The 23,327-nt window shown below is 45.7% G+C and overlaps 1 protein-coding gene across 1 annotated transcript in view; it reads left to right on the top strand.

Moving 5' to 3' along the window:
* Positions 1-1,267: 1,267 nt before the first annotated feature.
* Ctso (cathepsin O) overlaps positions 1,268-23,327 on the top strand; it is a 47,023-nt gene continuing 24,963 nt past the window's right edge. Inside the window, exons 1-3 of the mRNA XM_021247473.2 lie at positions 1,268-1,388; positions 17,066-17,212; positions 17,877-18,385. Coding sequence (XP_021103132.1) covers positions 1,268-1,388; positions 17,066-17,212; positions 17,877-18,385 — 777 coding nt within the window. The remainder of the gene's footprint in view (positions 1,389-17,065; positions 17,213-17,876; positions 18,386-23,327) is intronic.

Genomic DNA, 23,327 nt, shown 5'->3' on the forward strand with positions numbered 1-23,327 from the left:
CATGGCAACCACGCGCATCCCAAACAAAGGAAATTCAGGGTAGGCAGACGGCCCCCGTTAGTTTTATTCTTAGTAAGGAGTTACTGCTTGCAGTGACAAAGAATCACCGTACATCTTTGACATGGGATTAAGGAACCCCGTAACTAGCGGGTGAATTTCGTGCTAGATTAGAAGTGCAAAACAAAGCAGGGACTGAGGCAGTTGCAGGAGGATTACACCCGCACACCCTCACCTGGAGCAGTGCAGTGGGAGTCCAGCAAGTGTGGGCTCAAGCGTTACTGTATTTACCTAAATTGTATCCCCTTGCCCTCCTTCGTGGGCCATGCAACTCTGATAGCGTCACTTCCTTCAGCTTCAGTAGCTGAATAAAAAGGGCAGGACACAACTAATTGTAAGGACTAAATGAGACAGTAGATGTGGACTCCCAGCAACTACATATCACTCCGCTCTCGGAGAAGGTTAGTTTTCTTCATGCTTTCCTGACAGAACGGTTGGTTCTAAACAGCAACTCGCACTGCTTCTCCAAGAAAGATTATTAGCTGAAAACAAAGACAGGATTCATTCAAGCAACATGTGGGGCAGTTGGCAACAAGTACCGATGCACACTTTTCACAAACTTTTCCAAGATGGGCAGCGGATAACTTGTATCCAAGCGATGGTCTCTGCCTTCATGGTGTTGAAAATTACAGAGGGAAATTTAAAGAGAAGCGCTGATCCACATTAATAAAAACGCTAGCATCTTAATAGCACAAACATGGCAGGCATAGCTTTTTTGCAGCACACAGGTGCCTTAGAAACGACATTACTGCTGCAATTCTTCCCCTCTTTGGAAGAGACATAGGTTAATAGCCATGAATTGCATGCAAAGTAATAAAGATTATCCTGTTATAATACAGAGGAATAGCAACAGGCTTCTTGTATTGAAGGAATCAACAGCTTCACCCATACAAGGGGCGATTGAAAAATGCAGTGAATGCTTAAATTTTTTAATGTATTGCAGTAACAGACACGTTGCCATAATCTCCCTGAAAACACTCCCCTCTGGCCCACAACACACTATCCCATCATTCTTGCCATTTTCTGAAGCAGTTCTGGAAGTTCTCTTTTGTGAGTGTCTTTACAAATTGTGATAAAAAATACAGTGAATGCTGCTGCTGTGAGTCATCCAGTGGAAAGGCAGACTTAGAAAACTGTTATGTGTCCTCTGGCTTACTCCCCAGATCTGGCACTGCACAATTTCTAGCTCTCTCCGGAAGGCAGAGTGACCATGAAGAATGAACATTTTGAATCAGTTCGGGACATCGAGGCAGCTGTGACAATGCCTCACGTGTTCATTCGCACTAAATCCTTTCCTCGAATTCACTTGAGCTGCACCCAGGCTCCCCTCGGTGGGGCTCACCCATGGCCGTGAAGCACTGACAGCCCAGCCAGCACCACGCACGAGACTGTGCTTTCTGTCACTAAAACAGCCAATCCACTCAAAAGGAGAATAATGAGTGTTCTCACGAGATGAAACTCGTGCATCAGTGGAAATGTGCTATGAAAGTAGACTACATAATCAATATACTTAAAGAATATTACATTATCTTGTATATATTTTATTTACAATGTCAAGTAAATATAAGCTGTTGGGCTTCCTAAAAACCAGAGAAATCATGAAATTCAGTGGATTACAATAGTTTATATTTTTGTGCTGATCTCTGCCATGAAGTTTTATATTTTCTTATCAGATGACACTTATCCTTATGTTGGTAACCTCATTCTCATGATAGCAAAGCACCAAATATTAAGGTTTCATATAACTGATATTATTCCATTCAACTAATATTAAATATTAGAGACAGTCCCCAATTTGTCATTTTTTAATTTAAGAAGCACATACTTTTCATTCAAAACTGATCCTTACATTGTACACATGCAAAACTTCCAATTTGAACATTAAGAAATCCCATACAAATTTAACAAACAAATCTAAATAATAGCAATTTTCAACTTAGAAGACACTTAGTATAGCTCAAATTTTAATTTTTATTTAATTCTTGTCCATATTTTCAGATTAAAATATGACATTCTGATTCTCAGGAAATGAATTTTCATATTACTGGATCATAATCAGTCATCTTGGTGAACATAGACTGTTCATCTCCTATGTAACAGCCACTTGGAACTGCAAAGCTCAAGAGGCAGCAGCATAAACAGGCTTTCCTTGCCATAGAATTCCCAGTATCACCTATCACAGATATAGCAGGAAGGAGCAAAGCAAAGCAAAAAGAAAATACATTTTGCGGGCAAAGTTTTATGAAGAAAATAAGCAGGGAAATGGAAAAGAAACTGAGTCTTTATATGTGCGGAAAGAAATCAAAAAGCCGGGGAAGACACTGGAAGTGGAATGTAAAGGAAGAAACAATGAAGGGCCAGCGAGGTGAAGATGCGGGAGCCGACGTGACGTCTCCAGACCCCATGTGGACAAGAGGCCCCCATGGCTGAGTGGGGGCTGCAGACACCCAGGCAGGCCAAGCTGAGGCCCTGGCCAGGGAGCCGGTGCTGGGGCTGCTGGGCGGGTGGGCGCGCGGGCTCTGGACAGAGGCTGTGGTGGCTCCCGGGGCCTGTGTGTTCCTAACTGCACCTCTGGTTGGAGGAGCTGCCGGGACTGGGGCCTCACTGACCACTACCCTCTGCCCTTGCTGCAAACTTGCCAAATAAACCACTCTGAGGATCTCACATATGACCTATAAATGTGGGTGTCCATGCCGTCAAATTACCACAAATCGTAATGGAGTGAATTAAACTAACACTTCCTGATTTCACGTGTTGACTAAACAGTAGCACCCCCACTAAACCTCTTCAAGTTAACCACACTTGGAGTCTCTTTGTCCTTTGGCCTAGAATGACAATATGCATCAGACCAAGAGGTATCCTAGCAACAAAATGATAAGCGCTGTCTTTGCAGGAAGCCATAACCTTCACTTTCTCACACTCGGAGGGGAGGGAAATGCTGCTGCTCTGAGAGAAATTAATTTTTTTCACAAGAAAGCTGATGGAATTTCTGGATTCACTCATTGGACATGTATCTGTTAAATGCCTACTAACTGCTACACATCAGAATGCTCGTGAAGGATTCAAGGTCAGTATATCAGGTCTGGATCCCATATTCAACAGATTATTTGTTGAATTAATGTACAACTCTAATCTATAAATTCTTATACAATTGACAGTCAAGTTTCAACTGAAAATATATTGAAGATGAGTGTCTACGTTAAAATTCTCCAGAAAAAGAGCCAGTGAGATGCTTATATACAGAGGTTTATTATTTATTTTGTTTGTTTGTTTGTTTTACTAGTCTCTGTTTATAGTGTATGATGCCTATCTTCCTTGTGTCCTGTTGGTGCATGTCCATAACTCATTTCTTTTTCATCCCTTCCCCTCCTTGCATCTCTTTCTTATTTAATTGGTACATTTAAGATGTACATAATGATCACGTTCATCACAGGGAATTTGTACCTGTAAATGATATGTCTTGATTCTTCTTCCCCCCGTTTCCCTTCCCTTCAACCCCTCTTCCACCCCTTATTTACAAAAGCTTTGTTTTTATTCTTTCCTTCTATTGTCTTTTATCCTTTTCTCTTCCTTCTTTTCCTCCTCTCCCCTCCCTGTTCCCCTTCCCATTTGAACATTTTCTTCCCATTTCCCAATATCTATTATATATTTTGGTCCTCAATTTACACTTTTGGTTTCTTACACTAGAGAAACAATATGATATTTACACATGTGTGTCCGATTTATTTCACTTAAGAGTATGGTCCCAAGGTGCATCCATTTACCTAGAAATGTTTCAAGTGTATCCTTCTTTATGGCTGAGTAGTGCTCCATTATATAAAAAACACATCTTCTTTATCCATTCATCTCTTTATGGGCACTTGGGCTGTTTCCAATATTTAGCTAGAACAAATTGTGCTGCTATAAACATGGGTGTGCACGGATAGCTGTGGTATGATGCTTTTAATTCTTTTGGGAAAATACCAATAGAGGAATAGCTGGGTTAAATGGAACCTCTAGATTTAGTTTTTTGAGGAATATCCACACTGATTTCCACAGTGGTTGCACCAGTCTACACTCCCATCAACAGTGGAGGGTTCCTTTTTCCCCACAGCCCCACCAGCATTTGTCAGCATCACACTAAACTGTTAAAAACTGAAAACTTTCGCTCTAAAATCAGGAACAAGACAAGAATGTCCCCTATCACCACTCTTATTCAATATAGTCCTGGAAACATTAGCCAGAGCAATTAGAAAAGAGAAAGAAATGAAAGGAATAAAGATAGGAAAGGAAGAAGTTAAATTATCATTATTTATGGATGACATGATATTCTACATAGAAAGCTCCAAAAACTCCACAAAAAACCTTCTAGATTTAATAACTAATTTCAGCCACTTAGCTGATTACAATGTCAAAACTCAAAAATCAATAGCCTTCCTGTACACAAATAACAAACTCACTGAGAGAGAAAGTAGGGAAACAAACTCTTTCACAATAGCATAGAAAAAAAAAAAGAAACACATAGGAATCAATTAATGAAAGAAGTAAAAGACCTTTACAATGAAAACTACAGCACTCTGATAAAAGAAATTGAAGAGGATGTCAGAACATGGGAAGACATCCCTTGTTCTTGGATACGAAGAACCAGTACAGTGAAAATGGCCATACTCCCAAGATTGTTATACAAATTTAATGCAATCCCAATGAAAATACCTACAGCATCCCTCAAAGAATGAGAGAAAATAATTTTAAAATTCTTTTGGAACCAGAAGAGACCTAGAATACCAAAAGCAATTCTAGGCAACAGAGACATGATGGGGGCATCACAATCCCCAACTTGAAACTATACTACAAAGCCACTGTGATAAAAACAGCATGGTACTGGCAAAGAAACAGACCTGAGGATAAGTGGAACAGATTAGAAGATGCAGAAACAACTCCAGACACTCAGCCACCTCATCTTTGACAAAGGAGCCAAACACCCTCACTGGAGGAAAGATAGCCTCTTTAATAAATGGTGCTGGAAAAACTGGCCTTCTACATGCCAAAGACTAAAACTGTACCTCTCTCACCATGCACTAAACTAAAGTAAAAATGGATCAAAGACCTACGTATTAAGACAGAAATCTACTGGAAGAGAGAATAGGTAGAACTCTTGAAGATATAGATGTAGGCAAAGACTTTATGAACAAACCCCTGATCACACTGGAAATAATACAATGAATCAACAAATGGAATCTCATCTTCTTAAAAAGCTTTTGCACAGAAAAAAGAAATCACTAAAGAGTGAAGAGACAACCCACAGTGTGGAAAAATTTTTGCCAGCAGTTCCGCAGACAAAAGACTAACATCTATAACATATAAAGCACTCAAAAAAATCAGAGCCCCCAAATTTAAGACCCAATCCAAAAATGGGCATCTGAAATGAACAAACATTTCTCAGACGAAGAAGTAGAAACAGTAAATAAAAATATGAAAAAATGTTCAACATCACTGGTCGTTAGAGAGATGCAGATGAAAACACACTGAGATTCCACCTCACTCCAGAAAGAATGGCTGCTATTGCGAAGTCAACCAATTGGAAAGAGATTTATTGGAAGGAATTCAAGGGTGCAGTTCGGGAGCCAGCCAGTCCCAGACCACAGGCAGGGCCAGTCAGCGCGATGGAGCTGATGACTTAGCGGCAGGTTGCACCTGAAACCTGGAAACCAGGGCAGCTGACGAGTAGTTTGAGGCCAGTCGGGGGAGGCAGGAAAACCAGATGTGTCCACTTGAACCTGAAGGCAGGAAGAACCCCACTGTCCCCACTGGAAGCAGGCAGGCAGGGAGAGTTCTCTCGGTCAGACTTGTCTTCCTCAGGCCTCCGACCGACGGACGATCCTAAGGAGGCCGAGGGAAGGAGGCGGGCTGCGCAGGGACCTCCCTGTTCCCCTCTGTCGCCGACCTGTGGGCGTTCCGCAGTGCGGAAGGGCAGAGCTGTGGGCAGAAAGCCGCCTCCCTCCACGCACAGCTGCGGCGCCACTGGGTATTTGCTTCCGTGCCTCTGCGTGTCCGTGCGTGTAACTGTGTGCTGTGTAGCAGGCAGGGTGCTGAGGAACACAGGTCGAAAAGGAAAGCAAAATGTCCAGGCAAAAGCAAAAATCAGTTTCCTTCCCTTGCTGGCTGCTGCTTCTGGGAGACAGCGCTGCCCTTCCAGGCGACTCACAGACAAGGCTGTGAGCAAAAGACTAATGCCCACCGCGAGGAGTCACGGTTCCTCTTCTGCCTGCAGGGACACCGAAGTCTTCCCAGAAATGAGGTTCTACCCAGTTATTTCTCCATGTCTTCGAAAGAGAGCTTTCCCGTGGCTCATTCATTATCAGAAATATTCGGTTTCCTCCACACCATCATCATCACACAGAACAGAAAGTCACCTGAGATACCCAGGTGCTCGGAGAGCAGAATTCCCAACGGATGGGCTTTGCTCTACCTGCGAAGACATCGGTGTGTCCCTGGACTTGCTAATTGTCCTCCTTGGGCGCAATTCCTGCAATTGCAGAGTGGAAGTTTGGATAAGAGGATCACGACGGAATCTTCTAGTTTTAATTTTGTATCCATGATTTTCTCTTGACTTTAATACTAGATTCCCGCCCCACCTGCCTTGCTTTAAAGGTACCATGCTGCCCTCATGTGGTCACACGTGGAGTGGCCCACAAATGTTTGCTCCAACCTTTAAATATGTTTGGTTTTGTTTGAAGGAGTAAGTGAAAGCCCACACTTGAAGATAAAATTTCACACAGAGTCGCTAACCAAATCAGATCCATTGGAAGCACCTATGCACAAAACGTTCCAAGCATTTACCGATCCGTAGAGATTCAATGTTGCTCTCTATGGCAAGGACTTCAAATTTATGGGCATTATCTGTGTGCTAGGCATTACAGAGTATTTACATATTTCATCTCATTTGGTTCTTTTTTAATCTATCTTTTTTTAGATGAGGAAATTACAGTGCAGTAGGTCAATGTGCCAAGAAGTCAGGATCACTATGAGACACGGCCAGCTTCAAATTCAAGTTGTGAGACTCAGTGGCAAAGATGGTGCTGCTGTCCCTCAGGCAGCCGTGCTGGCCCCTCGAGGCCCCGTTCTCTCCTGTGCTCTGTTTCTGGAGACATTTATAAGGAAAGCGGCATCAAGTGCTTGGAAATGTGACAAGAAGCGATGTGTGAAAGCTATTTTAAGACAACGCTTCATTGAAAATGGGCGCTCAGAGACTGGACACATTTTAATTTTAACTTGAACAATATTTCCATCTGGTACCGAGTCTTCGTTACCAGTCATGACGTGGCCTGATAATGAGAGAAAATACCTTGTGCCGCCAGTGCGTAACCGTTGTGCAGCAGTTCAGACTTTGCCACTTTGTCAGAGTGTGGCAGCATCGGTTCCGCGTTGCATGTTCGCGGGCTCAGTGCTGGGGGAGGCGCCCAGGGCCTGGGGAGGCCAAGCAAGCCAGGTGCTTCTGAACTACTCCCCAGCGCCTCTATTTGAAATTGGGTAATCAAGGAGAAGTTTTTAAACTTTTGTATCAATAGGGGATGACTATGAAACAGGTGAGCAGTAGGTGCGTTTTAATTCACACAGAAATTACAAAGTTAATTTTGGTTTTGAAAGCAAGAAGAGATTCTCCACTCCAAGAGGGGAAAAGCCATGAAAGACAAGAGTGGGGGTCGCGCTGCCGTTCCGCATTCCCTCTCCCCAAATGCCCTGGCACACACTGTCTTCCGGTGCTGAGGTGCCTCCCTTTTCTACTCCAAACCCCAAACCTTACCCTCCAAATGCCTTCAACTGTGGAAATGCAGTCAGAAGCAAGATCCTGTTTGCTGAGTCGGTGAGGGTATCGGACGGGCCGTTTCCACTGTCAGCCGGGCTGGCGTGTGGAGTCCCTGTGTCTGGGGGTCGTGGGCCCCTGACCTTGGGCACCACGTCCGGTCCCCGGCCCTCCCTCTCCAGATCCCCCTGCTCACCCCCTTCTGGCTGCTGTGCATTGAGCAGCTTTACTCAGCCGCACCCCCTTCTTTAGCATTTGTTTATTAGTGGCCCACGTTTGCAGTGCATGCACTTTACAGTCATCTTAGGCACAAATATATATATGTATGTGTATGTATTACAGCTTGCTTTTTCTTTGGAGCCAGCCCACTATGGACCAAAACCTCAGAAACTGACCTGAAATAAACCCCTCCTCTTTTAAGATAGGGATGTCAGACCTTTTGTCTTGGCAATGCAGATTACAGCTGGATGGGAATTACAGTATTTATGAAACCTAGGCAAGTGAAGGTCCTTAGGAAATTACCCGAGTTCCCGGGTATGAATGACAGCTTGGTTGGCATTAGCAAAGAAGGCCATTAAGAAGAAAGAAAAGGAAGCCTTACTCTCTTCAGACATGAAATTATTGTTACCAGGACTTAAAGTGAAGACAGTAAATCTAAGGTCAGTTCTGAATCCTGCCTCAAAAGGAAACTTCACAACCCAATGATAACAACTACGACAATGAGCCACCTCCTGTGATGCAAGAACTTTTCGCTCCTTATTTCTAACCACATAAAACACCAGAACTAGACATTATTATTTCTCATTTCTATACAATGTGACTAAGTCTGAAAATGACAAATAACTACCCTAAGGTCATGAAGCCCATGACAAGTAGCAAACCTACGTTTGTACCCATCCAGGAACACAGTGTGTTTCTCCCTGTGTCATTGGCTTTGCCTGGAGTCTCGGCCCAAGCGTTACCTTTGCAGGGCACACATGTGACACTGAAAACGGTGACCAAATGAAAAGCCCTTAAACCATGCAGTTTCCTAAGCCAAGGAAACGAAATCGCTCTGCAGGCGGGGCTGGTGACGCACACCTGTGCTCCCCGCACTCCAGAGGCCAAGGAGGAGGACAGATACCAGAAGGCCACAGGGACACTCAGCGAGCTCACCCTTGCCTGGACTGTATGGCAAACCCTGTCGCACACACGTGCAAAATCATCCCAGTGCTAACCACCTCTGTGATGTCTACCAGAGCTACCGGATTTTCTATAATTTTAAAAATAGGGTACAAAACCTGGGCATGGGGGTGCACCCCTGGAATTCCAGCAAGAGGCTGAGGCGGGAGGATTGTGGTGAGTTCAAGGCCAGCCTGAGCCACCTATCCAGACCCTGTCTCAAAAGAAAGAAATTGGTAAATAAACAAGTTACAGATTACAGACTAAGGTTAGGGGCCACTCTCAGATGAGTTCCTTCTCAGGTGATTTTTCCACATCTGTCCTCTGTCTGTGAGCCTCCTTCCTACATGTCTGCTTGGGGATAAGGTGACAACTGCACAGGCAATAGAGGTCAAAAGGCATGTGGTTCTGGCCAGCTCCACCTGACCTGAAGAGAACGGAGAGCTATGCAAGCAGGAAGTAGCTTTAGTCATTAGCAGCTAAGCACATTAAAATATACCGGAAGTATTTTCTTAGACCAAGAAAATGCCAATCGCTTGCTACTTAAAATTACTGCACAAACGAGGAAGAAAGTTTCAGGCTCCCACAATAAATAACAGTCATGCAAAACCATATTGCTCTTGACTGCCAACCCAGATTTTTCAGAGCTGCTCAGGCCTGTGGGGTGCTGTGACACAGGAGGAGAGAAGCGACATTGTTTGTTGCAGAGGTTAATAATGACTCTAAGATAAACCCCTTAGTGCTCTGTGTGAGCAGCAGAGCCAAAGCGTTCTTCTACTCCCATTTATTCAGATGTCAGCAGAACAGAAACATGGAAACGGGCTGAGGTTTCCATGGAAACCCTTCCTGGTTTCAGGTGCTTCCTGGGGCTTTGTGTTCAGCATTCAGAGAAGAGGAAACCTGTGGCCTCATCCTTCTCCGCGGGCTAGGGCAGGGCCTCCTTCTCCTCCATCTTCTTGTACTTCTGTCTGACCCCCAGAGCCTGCAGCTGGGACACTGAGGAGAGTCCCCTCTGGGGCTTCTTGACAAATCTCACCCCTTACACCTAGGAGATCGGTCAGCATTTCTTCTCTTTTGGCCAGAAATGGAGTTTGACTATGTCTTATGCAGAAACTTAAGTACTATATACATGTAGACTATGTAGAAGATTTAATATCTAGAATATGTAACTGAGGGGGCATATTTTCTGGTTCAGAATTTGCATCATCCTCCTGGAACGTCGGTGACAGAAGGGACTAAGTGTAACTGAGATAACTGTGGGAACCCAATTAACTACAACAGCAAAAACAATAAAAGCAAAACTTTCAGAGGCAGAAGCCAAGATTAAAGATAATCATATCTTTCAACCCAAACTCTAGGCAATTAGATGCCTGGAAGAATAATATTTCTTCCCCTAAAAAAGGGGAAAAAATTAAAAAACAAAAACCAAAAAAAGCCCCACAAAAAACCCACACAGCTCAACTCAGGGGAAATACACATGCATTATTGAACGGCATGCTTTCCCCAAAGCTATATGAAAACACAGGAAGCTGCTACTGCACTACGAAGTTTGATTAAAGAAAACCAACAAAATTTAAAAATTATAGTAAGAAGCAGCACTGTAGCTGTGAAGCACCTGACCTGGCGTGAGCTCTGAGCTCTGAGGATGGACCAACCAGTAAGCGTCTCACCGCGGCCCCTTGCTGCTAAGGGCCTCTCCTAAGTTCCCTAACTGTTGTGGTACATGGGTCAGCTTCCTGCTGCACAAAGGAGAGTGGGAAATCCTGCCCTGCAGGATCCTTGTAAGAGTTAGAGATCACGGACACCCTTCCTTCTCATCAGCAGCTCCATCCTCTGAAACCCTGCGGCTCAGTCTCAGGTTGTGCAGGGATGCAAAATCCCTCAAATCCCCCAAACACCCACCGTACAACTAGTCTCTTACAAATGAGTATCCATTCAGTTCCCCCCAATAAGCTCTGCATCTTCCTCGCTTATGTTTCAGATCATTTGACGACCTGAAGCTGATGACATGGTTATGGTGGCTCCTGCGACTTGGGAGCTCACTGAGTGGAAGGATCAATGTGTGCTTGAGCAGCGGGGCTTTCTGAGGTCCATTCAGAGTGACAAGGAGCCAGGGGGATGCAGCACAGAGTGGATGGATTGAGAAGCAGAGGCCCCAGTTACACCTGCATAACTAACCCTGTGCTGTCACTGCCCCGCTGCCCTCCGAAGAGACCATGCTTCTGCAGGCTTTGTCCAAGCACACACTGGGGAGGCCCAGCCAAGGCAGAGCAGGTGGGGCTGGAGGCCACCCCGTCTGTACCACTTCAGTGTGGGCCACAGCCCTGAGCCAGTGCTCCCTCCAGTCTTCTAACAGAGGAAAAAAGTCAAATAATGGAGGCCCAGGAAATCTCCGTGGCCTGACCTTCAGTAACAATTTCTTTTTATTCTTTCCCCATTAAGTTTATTGGTACATTTTAGGTATAAAATACAGTTGCATTCATCATTGGGATCTTGTACCTTTACATGAGGCTCTTGGTTCTTATTTTTTTCGCCTTCCCCTGCCCTCCCTTCACCCCTCCACCCTTCCCTATTTACAGAGACTTTGTTTCCATTTTTTTCCTTTTCTCATAATTTTTCTTTTCTCTTCTTTCCTTTTCCCTACTCCTTCCACTTCCCCTACTCCTTCAGACCTTTTCTTCCTATTTTACAATATCAATTATACATTTTTAAAATTACAATATCAAGATCTAGAAGATATTACCACAGATTTTACAGAATTTAAAAGGATATAGAAAGCATATTACAAAAATCTTTTTTGAAATAGATTTGGCAACTTCTAAGAAGTACCTTGGAAGACAAATTAATGAAACTAATTCTGGAGGAAATACAAAATTTGAATAGCACCTGTTAAAGAAAGTATATTCCTAGCTTGAAAACCTACCTGTATGACAACAGCAGACTCATATACATTTTAACTGATAAATTATATCAAACAATTAAAGCAAAAAAAAGGAAGGAACACTTACTTCTCCCCTCATTTTAGGAAATCAACATTGTGCTAATCCTAAAACTGGATAAAGATAATAGAAGAAAAATGTATGAACATAGATAGAAATTTGTTTAACAAAACAAACTATTAGAAGTCAGATCTGGCAGGATGTAGAAAGTGGTTTTGTTATAGGGATGGCAGTGTTGGTTCAGCACTGGAAGATCCATCCCCAAAAGTCATCATTTTCACAGAGGAAAGGAAAAAGCCATATGATCCTGTCACTAGTTGGAGAAAAAGTATTGGACTAAATTCTACAGCTGTCCATGGTAAAAGCTATCAGGAGACTAGAAGTAGAATAGAAACTTCTCAACTGATTAAAGACATGTACTCCATACTTCCAGCGAGAATGCCTTATATGAATGGAGAAGATACAATGCTTTCTCCTTAAGGTGGGGAACAAGGGCACATATGCTTACCCTTTATCTGTCCATTAAACTTTGAAACCTAGTCCCCACCAAAATAGTCTGGCAATAAAACGACACAACTAGGATAGGATTGGCATGGCAGAAGCAAAATCTTTATATGTAGATGAAATGATCATCTACAGAGAAAATACTAAGAAATCTCTAGGAGCTCCTAGAACTTGTACTTGAATTTTGCAGGATTAGAAAACACAAGGTATATGTAAAAATTCAGGTCTGTGTGTACTTGCTATAAATGAAGAACTGGATATTGAAATTTAAACGTTATGTAGGAGTACAAAGGACCTAGAAAAGTAAAAAGAAAAAAAAACAGTGTTGGAAGACGTTTAGTACCTAATTTTAAGACTTCCTCTAAAGCTACAGTAATCAAGGCAGTGTTGGGGTAAGGAAAGACATATAGATCATTGGAATAAAACAGAGAATCTAGAAATAGAACCACACGTATATGGTCCACTGAGTTTTGAAAGATTATTTAACATTAACATTTTATAGAACATAAGGCCGGGGATTTAGCTCAGTGGTTTCGCGGCCTGCTGCGCAAGCACAGGGACCCGAGTTCGATCCCAGGTGCCAAAAACAAACAAACAAACAAACAAAAACATTTCATAGAACATAAACTCAATTCAAGACCAAAGAAAAAGATAGTGTTTTCAACAAATGGTACTAGAACACCTGGTATCTGTATGTAAAAGATTAACCTCAACCCTTTATTTCCATACATAAAAATAACTTGAAAGGATCTATGAACCTAAATATGAAAGACTAAAACTAAAACTTTAAGAATAAATTATAAGGGAAAATGTTTATGAATTAGGGTAGCCAAGAATCTCCTAGGATACAAAAAACATGATGTATAAAAGAAAAAAATTGTTAATGAGATTCCATCAAAATTAGAACTATAAATGACATTAAGAAAATGAAAAGTAGTCCTTAAACAGACCATATTTACAATACATATAACCTATGACCAGAATATATAAAGAACTCTTACAGCTCATTAATAGACAACCCAATTTAAAAGTAGACACAAGAAGATGATAAATAGCCAGTACAGCACAAGGAAAGGTGTGCAACACTAGAATCAGAAAAATACTAATCATGAGCAATAACAAGATTGAATTATACACTCATTAGGGAGATGAAGTTAAAAGTTTTAAAAGAACAAATGTCATCTTAGGTGCGAACCAGTTAGAACTTTCTAGCACTGCTAATGTGAATGTAAAATGATAAAACCATTTTGGAAAACAATATAGAAATTTCTTGTATTACTGTTAAGAACCAACAGTCCTGTTCTTAAGTTTTTACTTGAGAGGAATGAAAACACATGTTCACAATAGATTTGTACATACAAGTTGACTATCCCTTTTCTGAAATTCTTGGGATCAGAGAATGGCTACTCCTGCATTTTTTCGGGTTCCTGTAACATGGAGTATTGTTTTCCATCCTTTAACTTTCAGACTGTAAGTTTCTTTTTGAATTAAATGTGTTTCTTGTATGCAGCATATTGTTGGAACTTGCTTCTTGATCCATTCTGCCAGTCTATTTCTTTTGATTGAGACCATGAACATTGATGGTTATAACTCATACACATTGACTTATCCTTGTCATGACTTTTTCTGTTTGTTGGATTCTCCCCCTTTGCATTTAATTTGTCATGCCCAATGGATTCATTCTATTGGGCTTCCTGGGGTTGTGATCCTCATTGTCTTTTCCTAGGGTATTGTCTAAAATTTTTTGGAGTGCCGGTTTGGTATTCATGAAGTTCCTAAGGTGCTCTTTGTCACGAAGGTATCTTATTTTCCATCAATTTTGAAAGATAGTTTTGCAGGGTACATCAATCTGGGTTGGAGGTTGTTTTCTTTTAGGGCTTAAAATACATCACTCTGAGCTCTTCTTGTCTTGAGAGTTTGCATTGAGAAGTCCACTGTCATTCTGATGGGCTTTCTTTTGTATATGATTTGTTTCTTTTCTCTAACTGCTTGTAGAACTTTGTTCTTCTGTTGGGCTTTTGGAATCTTGTCAATTATATGCCTATGTGTAGATTTTTTTTGATCAAGGGTAGTTGGAGTCCTATATCTGTATGTCAAGTTCTTTTCCCCTGCTTCGGAAGTTTTCTGCCATCACTCTGTGAGTGAGTTTTTTTATGTCATCTGCCCTCTCTCCTGCTTCTTCATTGACTCCATTCAGTCTTATGTTATTCTTCTTTGCATCATCTAACAGCTGCTGGATTGATTTCTCGTGTTCCCTTACTATTTTAAAGCAAGTTTTCTTTTCCTGGTCACTAATTGCAATCTTATCTTCTATATCTGAAATTCTGTCTTCACATTGGCTCATTCTGTTTCATAGGCTTTCAATGGAGTTTTTAATCTCCTAGAAATCTGTTTGCATCTGTTTTATGGATTCCATTTGTTTCCTATGTTGGAATTCCATCATGTTCCTCAGCTCCTCTATTTTTTCATCTGTGTCCTCTCTAGATTTATTAATCATGTCTTGCACCATGAGCAAAATCTTTGCTGTTATCTGAGTAATTATTTCTGATTTCATTTTTTCCAGATCCTCTTTTGTTGCCAGTTCAGGGAGTCGAGGTGGTTGAGTATCAGAGTGTTCCTCCTTGTTTTCCTTTGGGTTTGCTGTAGGCATCTGGAAGTCTGGTTTTCAGACTTGTTTACGTGTCTTCCCATTTTGAAGGGGGGGGGTGCTGCTGGCACCTGGGTGACTCACCTCTTCTGTGCTGGCAGGGGTGGTACAGCGGCCCAGAAGCCTCCTCTTGTGCACTGGGAGTGGCTCACCTCCTCCTTCAGTGACATTTTCCACTCAAACCCTCCTCGAGGCTCCTAAATACCCAGGGCATCTCACTCGTGTGATCTAATCAGAGTGGATTCTGGGCCACGCATGCTCAGAGCCCCTGGTGACTCAGCATCCTGCCACTCATTCCTGTCTGTCTCACCTGGAAGTCCAGAGGGAAGCCCCTGGGCTGGGGTGTGCAGCCTTGAAAATCTGGAAGCCTGATTTATCTGTGTGCTGTGCTCTTTACTTCCCTGCGTCGCGGCACCACTTGTGGGCTGGTGCCACGTTGGTCGGCACAGACTCCCTGAGCACATCTTCCTGTGATCGTCAGTGATTGTGGCTGCCTGTCTTCTGCACAGGGTGCACATCTGCAAGGCTGTGCTCATCCTAACCCAGAGCCTGGACCCGTCTCAGGGCCTCACTGCTGCCCACACAGCTGGAAACCAAACCTTCCAGCTCTGAGAAATCTTCAGGAAACTGCGGCCACATTCAACAGCTTGTGTGCTCATAGGGGAGACTTGAGCCAGCACTGAGCTTTCTCAGACACCCTTCCCATAGAACCAGGTCACTTAAAAATCAGTATTTGAAACCCACTGAATTCTGGACTTAGGTTTTTATGCAACAATGGATAACTAATACAAGGCTGAAGAAAGCACCACGCACCGTCTGGCAATAACTGACATTTTCCATCCTCCTACAAGGTATCACATACTACAGATTTTGTCACTTCTACTTCTCCAGGTTAAAGCCTTTCAACCCACTTAGAAGTTGTTTTGTTTACCTTTAATAGATCATTTTAATCTCCCTCTTAAATGACCTAAGGCTGCACTGTGTGTTTCTCCCCGTACCATCCACACCCACTCCTTCTCTTTCCGGAACAGGCCGAACATACTTCCTATGCCGTGACTATTCCTCGAGCTCAGCTTCTCTGCCCAGAGACCTGAATACCCAGTGGCTCACCCTCCTCCACCTTCTTTTTCTCAGATACTGGGGATCAAGCCCAGGGCCTTCGCATTCTCTCCCCAGGCTTTTTCATTTTTTAATTTCGAGACTGGGTTTTCCTAAGTTGCTAAGTTGCCCAGGCTGGCCTAGAACTTGAGATCCTTCTGCCTTGGCCTCCTCAATCCCCACGTGGGGTTACAGGTGTGTGCTACCAAACCTAGCTTTCTCCTCCTTAGGTCTTTGCTCTAAGTCTCCTCATTAGGAAGGATTTTCTTTGAATGGCAACACCCCCACTCCTGACTGTCATTCTGTTTTATTGCCCCTTAAAATTCCCAATAACCACCACATGGCTTCTCCCTGGAAGGCAGCTCCATAAGGGCAGAGATCTTTCTCTTAGCAGTGCCTGACACTTAGTAAGTGCTCAGTAAACATTTACAGGTGCAACCTTCTCAAGTAAGCTTGTTTCAAATGGAATTTATTTTACAATATCAATTCTCCCAGGAAAGAATGACTGCATTCATTTGAATTTCCTAATTCAGAGGACTGTCAATGTGGGATCTATGGGCTCAGTTTTTATAAACAATAGGATCTGTATGGGCTCGAGTGAGTTGTAAGAAAAGGGCAGGAGCAGAAGAGCTGTGAGTTCAGTGTGAACATTGATCTTCGGACTTACCCTCTAATTGAATATTTATCACTACGTCTTCCAAGAGCAGCATACCTTACCACTCATCAGGGATGTAAACAAGCCAACTCCCGTGCCTTTGCTATTGCTACCCACAGCAGGTGTACATGCTTTTTATTACCCGTTCTGCGACCAGAGAATCCTGTCACTCAGCCTGTGTGGCAAAAGCTAAAGATACACTGCACATGTTGGTCTTAAAGACCCAAAGCCACTGCACCAACGGTCGGCGAGCGTGGAAGCCTTGTCCAAAGTAGATGATCAGATAGTCCTAAGTGGGGAGGCCCGGGAGGACCAGCTTCGTGTCTGTGCGACCGTGCAGGAGCAGGTGCCCAAGGGGCCTGGCGTTGGTGAACGTTCTCTGTCCTCTTAAATCTTTCAATCCTCCCCAAACAAGGGCTCTCTACTTTGGTCTTGCACCTGGGGCCGGAGGGGACAACACTGCTCCCCAATGGCCACCCCTGTGTAGGCTGTCGGCTCAGAGCTGTAAGCAGAGCTTTCCGAGACTGTTGGCCCAGCTGTATCAGCCAGCTTTCTGCCTCTGTAGCAAAACACCCGAGACAATTAATTCACTAAGAAGAATGGTTTATTTGGCTCCAACCCTGGGCCGCCGCATTCCCTTGGACCTTTGGCGGCAGGGGTGTGCAGCAGAGCGAAGCATAAGCAGCCTGGCTGGCTCGGGAGAGAGAGGCCCAGTCCCCCGCCTCCCACTGTCCCCGACCGGAGACTGCAGACAGACGACAGACGGACGCACGTGTGAGTCACCGAGCCCTAGGCCAGGGCCTCCAGTCCAGGACAAATCCCTAACCTGCGGTGTGGCGGGAACACGCCCACTCATCTGCAGCTTTGCTTTTGCTGTCTCCACCCCAGCATGGGTGAATGACGTGACCCGGTTGGAAAAGAGAAAAAGTAATAAATATAATGAATAATGATAAAATCATGTAACAGTGAAACCCAGGAGAAGGGAGCGTGAGGCTGGCTATGAAGAGCCGAGCAGGAAGGCGGCAAAGTGAGCGGTGCTTTCCTGGCGGCCTCCGCGCCAGGCCCCTGCAGCTGCTGGGCCGCACCCCGCAGAGCAGGAGTGGAGCCCCGCCCCGCAGCCTCCTCCGCAGCACGGCGGCCCCAGCTCGGGTGGGGGGCGCGTGTGCACACGCGTGTGGGCGCTTGCACGGGGCGGGGAGCGAAACCGCGAGGCCCCACCGCCCGTTCTCCAGGGAACGGAAGCAAAGCAGGGCCCAGTTCTGCAGGACAAGAGCGCCCTCTGGCCCGGCGGCGTACGTCGGGGTCCGGCCTCGGCTGCTCGCCAGCGGGTGCAAAGCGAAACCGGAAACCCGAGCGCGCAGGCTCGCGCGGAAACTCCGGGTGGCCCGGCGGAGAGCGGGAGAGGGCCGCGGGCCGCGGAGGGAGGGCGCGGCAGGATGCAGAGGAGCGCGCGCTGGCGCTGGCTCTGGCTGCTGTGCTGCTGCCTGGGCCGCAGCGACGCTGACGCCCCGGCCCGCGAGTCGCGGGCCGCCGCCTTCCGGGTACGCTAGGGGCCCCCCGGGGACTGCAGGCCTCGGGCGGGGCAGGCGTCTGGTTTCCTTCTGGGACTCAGAGGGGCCATGCACAGCAGTGCTTCCAGCGGACCGGCAGGAAGAGGGACTTCAACACCGCGAGGGCGAGGGCTAGGCTCGGGCTAATTACCGGAGGAGACTCGCTCCTCCGAGGCGGCCCGGCCCGGCCCCACCTGCAGGCCCCGCCCCACAGCCGGCTCGGGCTCGGGGCTCGGGCTGGGGTGTCAGCCGCCCTGACCCCGTCCCTGCCCAGGACAGCATGTGTGCTTCTGTCTGGCACGCGTCCTCAGCTCTCGCTTTCACCCCCAAAACACGCCGGTCCTGATGGTGCAGACCTGTGACCCCGATATCCGGGGACGCTGAGGCAGGAGGGTTGCGTGTTCCAACCCAGCCTGGGCAGTTTAGAGAGACTTTGTGTCAGATTTTGTTAAAAGGCTGGGGGTGTAAGGATGTAGCTCACTGCAAAGGCCCTGAGTTCAATTCCTAATGCACTAAGAAAGAGGAAAAAAGGAAAGACAGAAGAGAAGGGAGGAGAGAGGAGACACTCCTGCAGGCTGCTGGCCGTGCGCCTGTCCTGAGCCTGGCTGCGCTCTCTCCCTGTATTGAGAAAGTGTTCATCGGCCGAATAAACTCCCGGCTGTGCCCTCCAGGAAAATCGTATGTCAGGACTGGAGGCCAGACAAGCCAGCCACGGATACATTCTAATACAGGTCAATTATGCAAGTGTTAGAGATGACAAAACGTGACATCTGTGCCAAGATATGTAAATAATGCAATAGAAAGTGCATGGCTGCTCGTGCTGGTCCTCGGAAGTGGTGATATCCAGGCGGCCAGGGGCTTCCAGGCTCAGCTCCTCCCGTTCGGGGGAGACACGGGCTCCAGACTGGAGATGGGAGCTCGGAAGCGAGGACAGCGCTGCACGATCTCGGTATGTTGTGTACAACCTGGGTAGAGGAAGACTGGGGAAGTCGTGAGAGCAGTTGCTGCCGGTCGGTGGGAGTCTGTCTGGCGCAGGGAACTCCCAGAAGAGGGGCGTCCGGGCTGCAAGCCTGGTGGCTGGAAGACAGGGACGCCCGGTGGTGCGTGTCCAGGGGCTGTGGACCCGGGCAGGACGGGGAGGACCTTGCTTCCTGGATTTACCGGAAGCTTTTGGAAGGATTCTTCTGGCCTCATGGGAAAGACTGAAGTGTTTGATTATTAAAACTCATGCGTAACTCTGGAAAGCTTTATTTTTACAAAAATATGTTAACTTACGAGTTGGTTGATTGAGACTCTGCTGTTTACTTAACTGGTGAATTGTGTATAAAACAGAGAAAATCTCTTTGCTGCGTAATGGAGTCCATTTTTTAAAAGTTTCAAAAGTGAAATAGAGTACCAGGACGGCCCGTGGAGTTAGGGAGCACCCGAGAATTACAGCGCGGAAGAGCAGGCAGACCCTGGCCAAGAGGGGTGGTTTTGTTGTCTTTCAGAGGAGCAGCAAATAGGTCTTACCTATTGCAAACTGGTTATCAACCATGTCTGCCTGCAGCGCGAGGCGGACGGCATTCACGGGGCCGCAGCTGGGACGCAGCTGTAGAAGGCGCCTACTTGATGGATAATGTCGTTCACGGTCGCTGGTTTTAGAGAGTAAGGGAAGACTCTGTCATTGCAGCTGCCACCATGAGCAACTGGAGTCCCTGGTGCCCCAGCCTCGGACGCCGTGGGAGGTGCTGCACCTGCGGCAGGTGGGGCTGGCGGGAGGCAGTTCTGTCACTGGTACCTCCAAGGGCACATTGCGACCCGCCCGTTCCTTCCCCTTGCTTTGCCTCGGCTGCCGTGAGGTGGACGGGCCTGCGCCCTCGCGCCTGCTGTGATGTCTCTGCTGCCCCAGGCCCGAGTGATCTGGACTGAAACCTCTGAGACCATGGCCCAAAGTAAACCTCTCCTCCTTGGCACCAATTTATCACGAGTATTTGGTCACAGCGATGGAAATCTGACTGTACAGAATCATGTGTTTGCAAGGCTCCCGGGATCAGGGTATAGATGAAAGTCGAGTGGCAGCCAGGATATTTTCTCATCACCTTATCCCAGTGAAGACACAGCTCGCCCGGGAAGCCTCCCAGGTGAGCAGAGGGCAGGAAGCTCAGCAGCCTCCATCTCTGCTGCAGACTCTGCCGGTCTCAGGAAGCCCCCTGCAGGACTCGCCCTCTTCTCCTTGGTTTCACAAACCTAGGTGTGAGTTCGTGTTAGTGATGCTCATTGTTTCCCCTTGGAGCAGTTGGCATTCGCATCCCTCGGGGCGCATGGGCTGATGATGACACAGGGTTATACAGTTCAAAGGGCTTCACTGAGGGAAGCCTGCCCAGATCCCAGCGCTCCAGCTCTGTTAGCCTGTGCACGATTTGAGACACTTCTGTCAGTGTCTGTGTGGGGGATCCTGGCATCCTTGTGACAAGGGATTCTCCCACCTGAGGACTCAACAGGCTCAGCCTGCTGAGCTCAGAGCTCAGGAAGGCTGGGGTCAGGGTGGCTCAGCTGTAAGTGGCACAGTGGGTGACTCGACAACCAGCTGGAACGTCTGCTCACCCCACCCAGCCCCTCCACATCAGGAGGAGCTCCCCAAATAAGCTGAGTCCCAGAATGCTGGAAAACACACTTTCTGTCTCCATAAAGGTACAGAGGTGAATTTGATGTCAGACAAGATGCTCAGCAGACCTTCTCTGGCAGCTCTAGCTCAAAGCACACATTGCCTAAGTGGAAATACGTCATAGGCTTAAAATCTGGCAGTAGAATTACTCACTCATTTGGCTGGCTGGTGATCCACTTACCCAGTACTTTAACGCTTACTATATGTAACAGCTGGGCTGGGTTTTCTGAGTGATACAGTGGAGAGTAATAAACATCTGCTGACCTGTAAGGAATTACAGGCTAATAAATAAATAATATTTAAATATGGTACTCTAATCTGTTTTCTAGTGAACTGAGAAGACTATAGATGCTCCACTAGGTATATTAAATATATAATATTAAATATGTAATATTTAATATATATTACATATATAATATAAAATATCTAGTAGAGCATCTATAGTCTTTTTAGTTCACTAGAAAACAGATTAGCGTACCATATTTAAATATTATTTATTTATTACCCTGGAATTCCACAGATGTTTGTTATTCTTCACTGTATCACTCAACTGATTCACAAAAGAACACACACAGGCCCTGACTACACCTTTCTTATCATTTTATTTTGCAGGGCACAGATGCATATTATTTTTGTACAGACTTCAGCATCTGATGGGAGCCACTGGTTTGAGGTTTATGGCTCCCCAGTCTGGAGGCAAATTCCCAGCAGTGCATTCATTATATGCAAATCTTTCTTCTCTTTTGCTTATTCTTGGACATATTGGAGCCTCCAAAAATTAAGGCAATCCCAAGGAGAACATTTTACATTCAGATGTAAAGTTTGTGATTTATCCTGTTCCAAACTTTAGAATCTGTAAAGGAGCACTGTTAAAAGTTAAACAGAACTGAAAGACCGATGGGTTTAGGATCCTGAAGAAGAATTGATCCTATTAGCCAAGCTTGGTGAAATCTTAGTGACTCAGGAGGCTGAGGCAGGAAAGTCACTAGAACTCACAATTTCTGGGCCCACCTGGGCAACATAGTGAAACCCGCTTCTTAATAAATAATTAAGAGATCTTACAAAGTACCTTATGATTTTCTAGTAATTTCAATATAAAGCTTAACTCTGGTATTAGCAATTTCAATATAAAACTTAACCCTTGTATTGCGTGACATTCTCATAAGGGATTCCATATACCATTGCATATTTTTGACAGTGCAAAATAACCACTATTAATAGGAGAAAACCTGGTACACGTGGGGAGCTGTATCAAACGGCCACTGCCTTCTTGGTTAGTAAAATAGACACAAAGTCCCTTAGAGTTTGTATCCCTTCTGTGGACTCCTCAGGGGCCGAACATCCACACCTCTCCACCAAACACCCATTGCGTGACTTTGGCCTCGGCTGCTTATCTGTGAAGGGGAGGCAGTGTTAGCGATTACTTCCTGCGGAGCTAAGTTAAACCTCATAATGCTCTTGGGAGGAATATTTGCATTTGACCCGTCTCAGCCCTTTCCAGCTATCCATGTAGTGTATTCAGCAGATGAGGACGCTCTGTCCAGAGACATGAAGGCGCAGTAATGTGGGCCAGAGACAGCTGGACACCCGCAAGAAGTGCGTTATCTAATCGACTTATTTGGCGCCAGTCTGTGAGAAGGACTTCGCTGGTTCTTGCCTCCAGGGCGTAGGTCAGGGACACCACGGAGCCCGGAACCCCACGCCACCACCCCATGCGTTTCTCCTCTTCCATTTTTTTCAAGGGACCATTTCTCATTTCCTCTTCGCACATCCTAATCAGATTGATTAGCTTTGGTGCGGTATTTGTGAAGTTGAGGAGCCGCATGCCTGATGTGGGGCGAAGGGTTTCAGAGCCCATCAGAAAAATGCTGGTTTCTAAAGAGTGAAAATGCCAGCCTGATCCCCACCAGCGGTCTGGCTCAGGTCTCTGGTTGTACCTAGAAAAGCCGCACGCCACTCTAAGTGGGACTCATCAGTGTCTGGATTACGGGGTACAGCCGACTTGCTAGTGGGCAGTGGGGTCCAGTCTGGAGAGACAAGTGGGTCGCTGGGCGTGGCTGCAAGGGGAAGCGGGAGGGGGTGAAGCCTGCTCGGTTACTTCCGTCCTCTTCGCTTCTAGGCCCGGGGACCCCCTGCCGCCCTTTCTGTGTGGACGGGAACTTCCGAAACAGGAGCCGAAATAAAGCTTTCCTTCTTTACGTTGTGGGTGTCGGGCACTTTTCCTAGCAACAAGAAAAGTGACCAAGACATCAGTGTAGTTATCTTTCACCACCACCGGCAGAAGTA

The sequence above is a fragment of the Heterocephalus glaber genome, unplaced genomic scaffold (genome assembly GCF_053883595.1).
Source record: "Heterocephalus glaber isolate CG9 unplaced genomic scaffold, H.glaber_assembly_v1.0 deba00001737, whole genome shotgun sequence".
Classification (NCBI taxonomy): Eukaryota; Metazoa; Chordata; class Mammalia; order Rodentia; family Bathyergidae; genus Heterocephalus; species Heterocephalus glaber.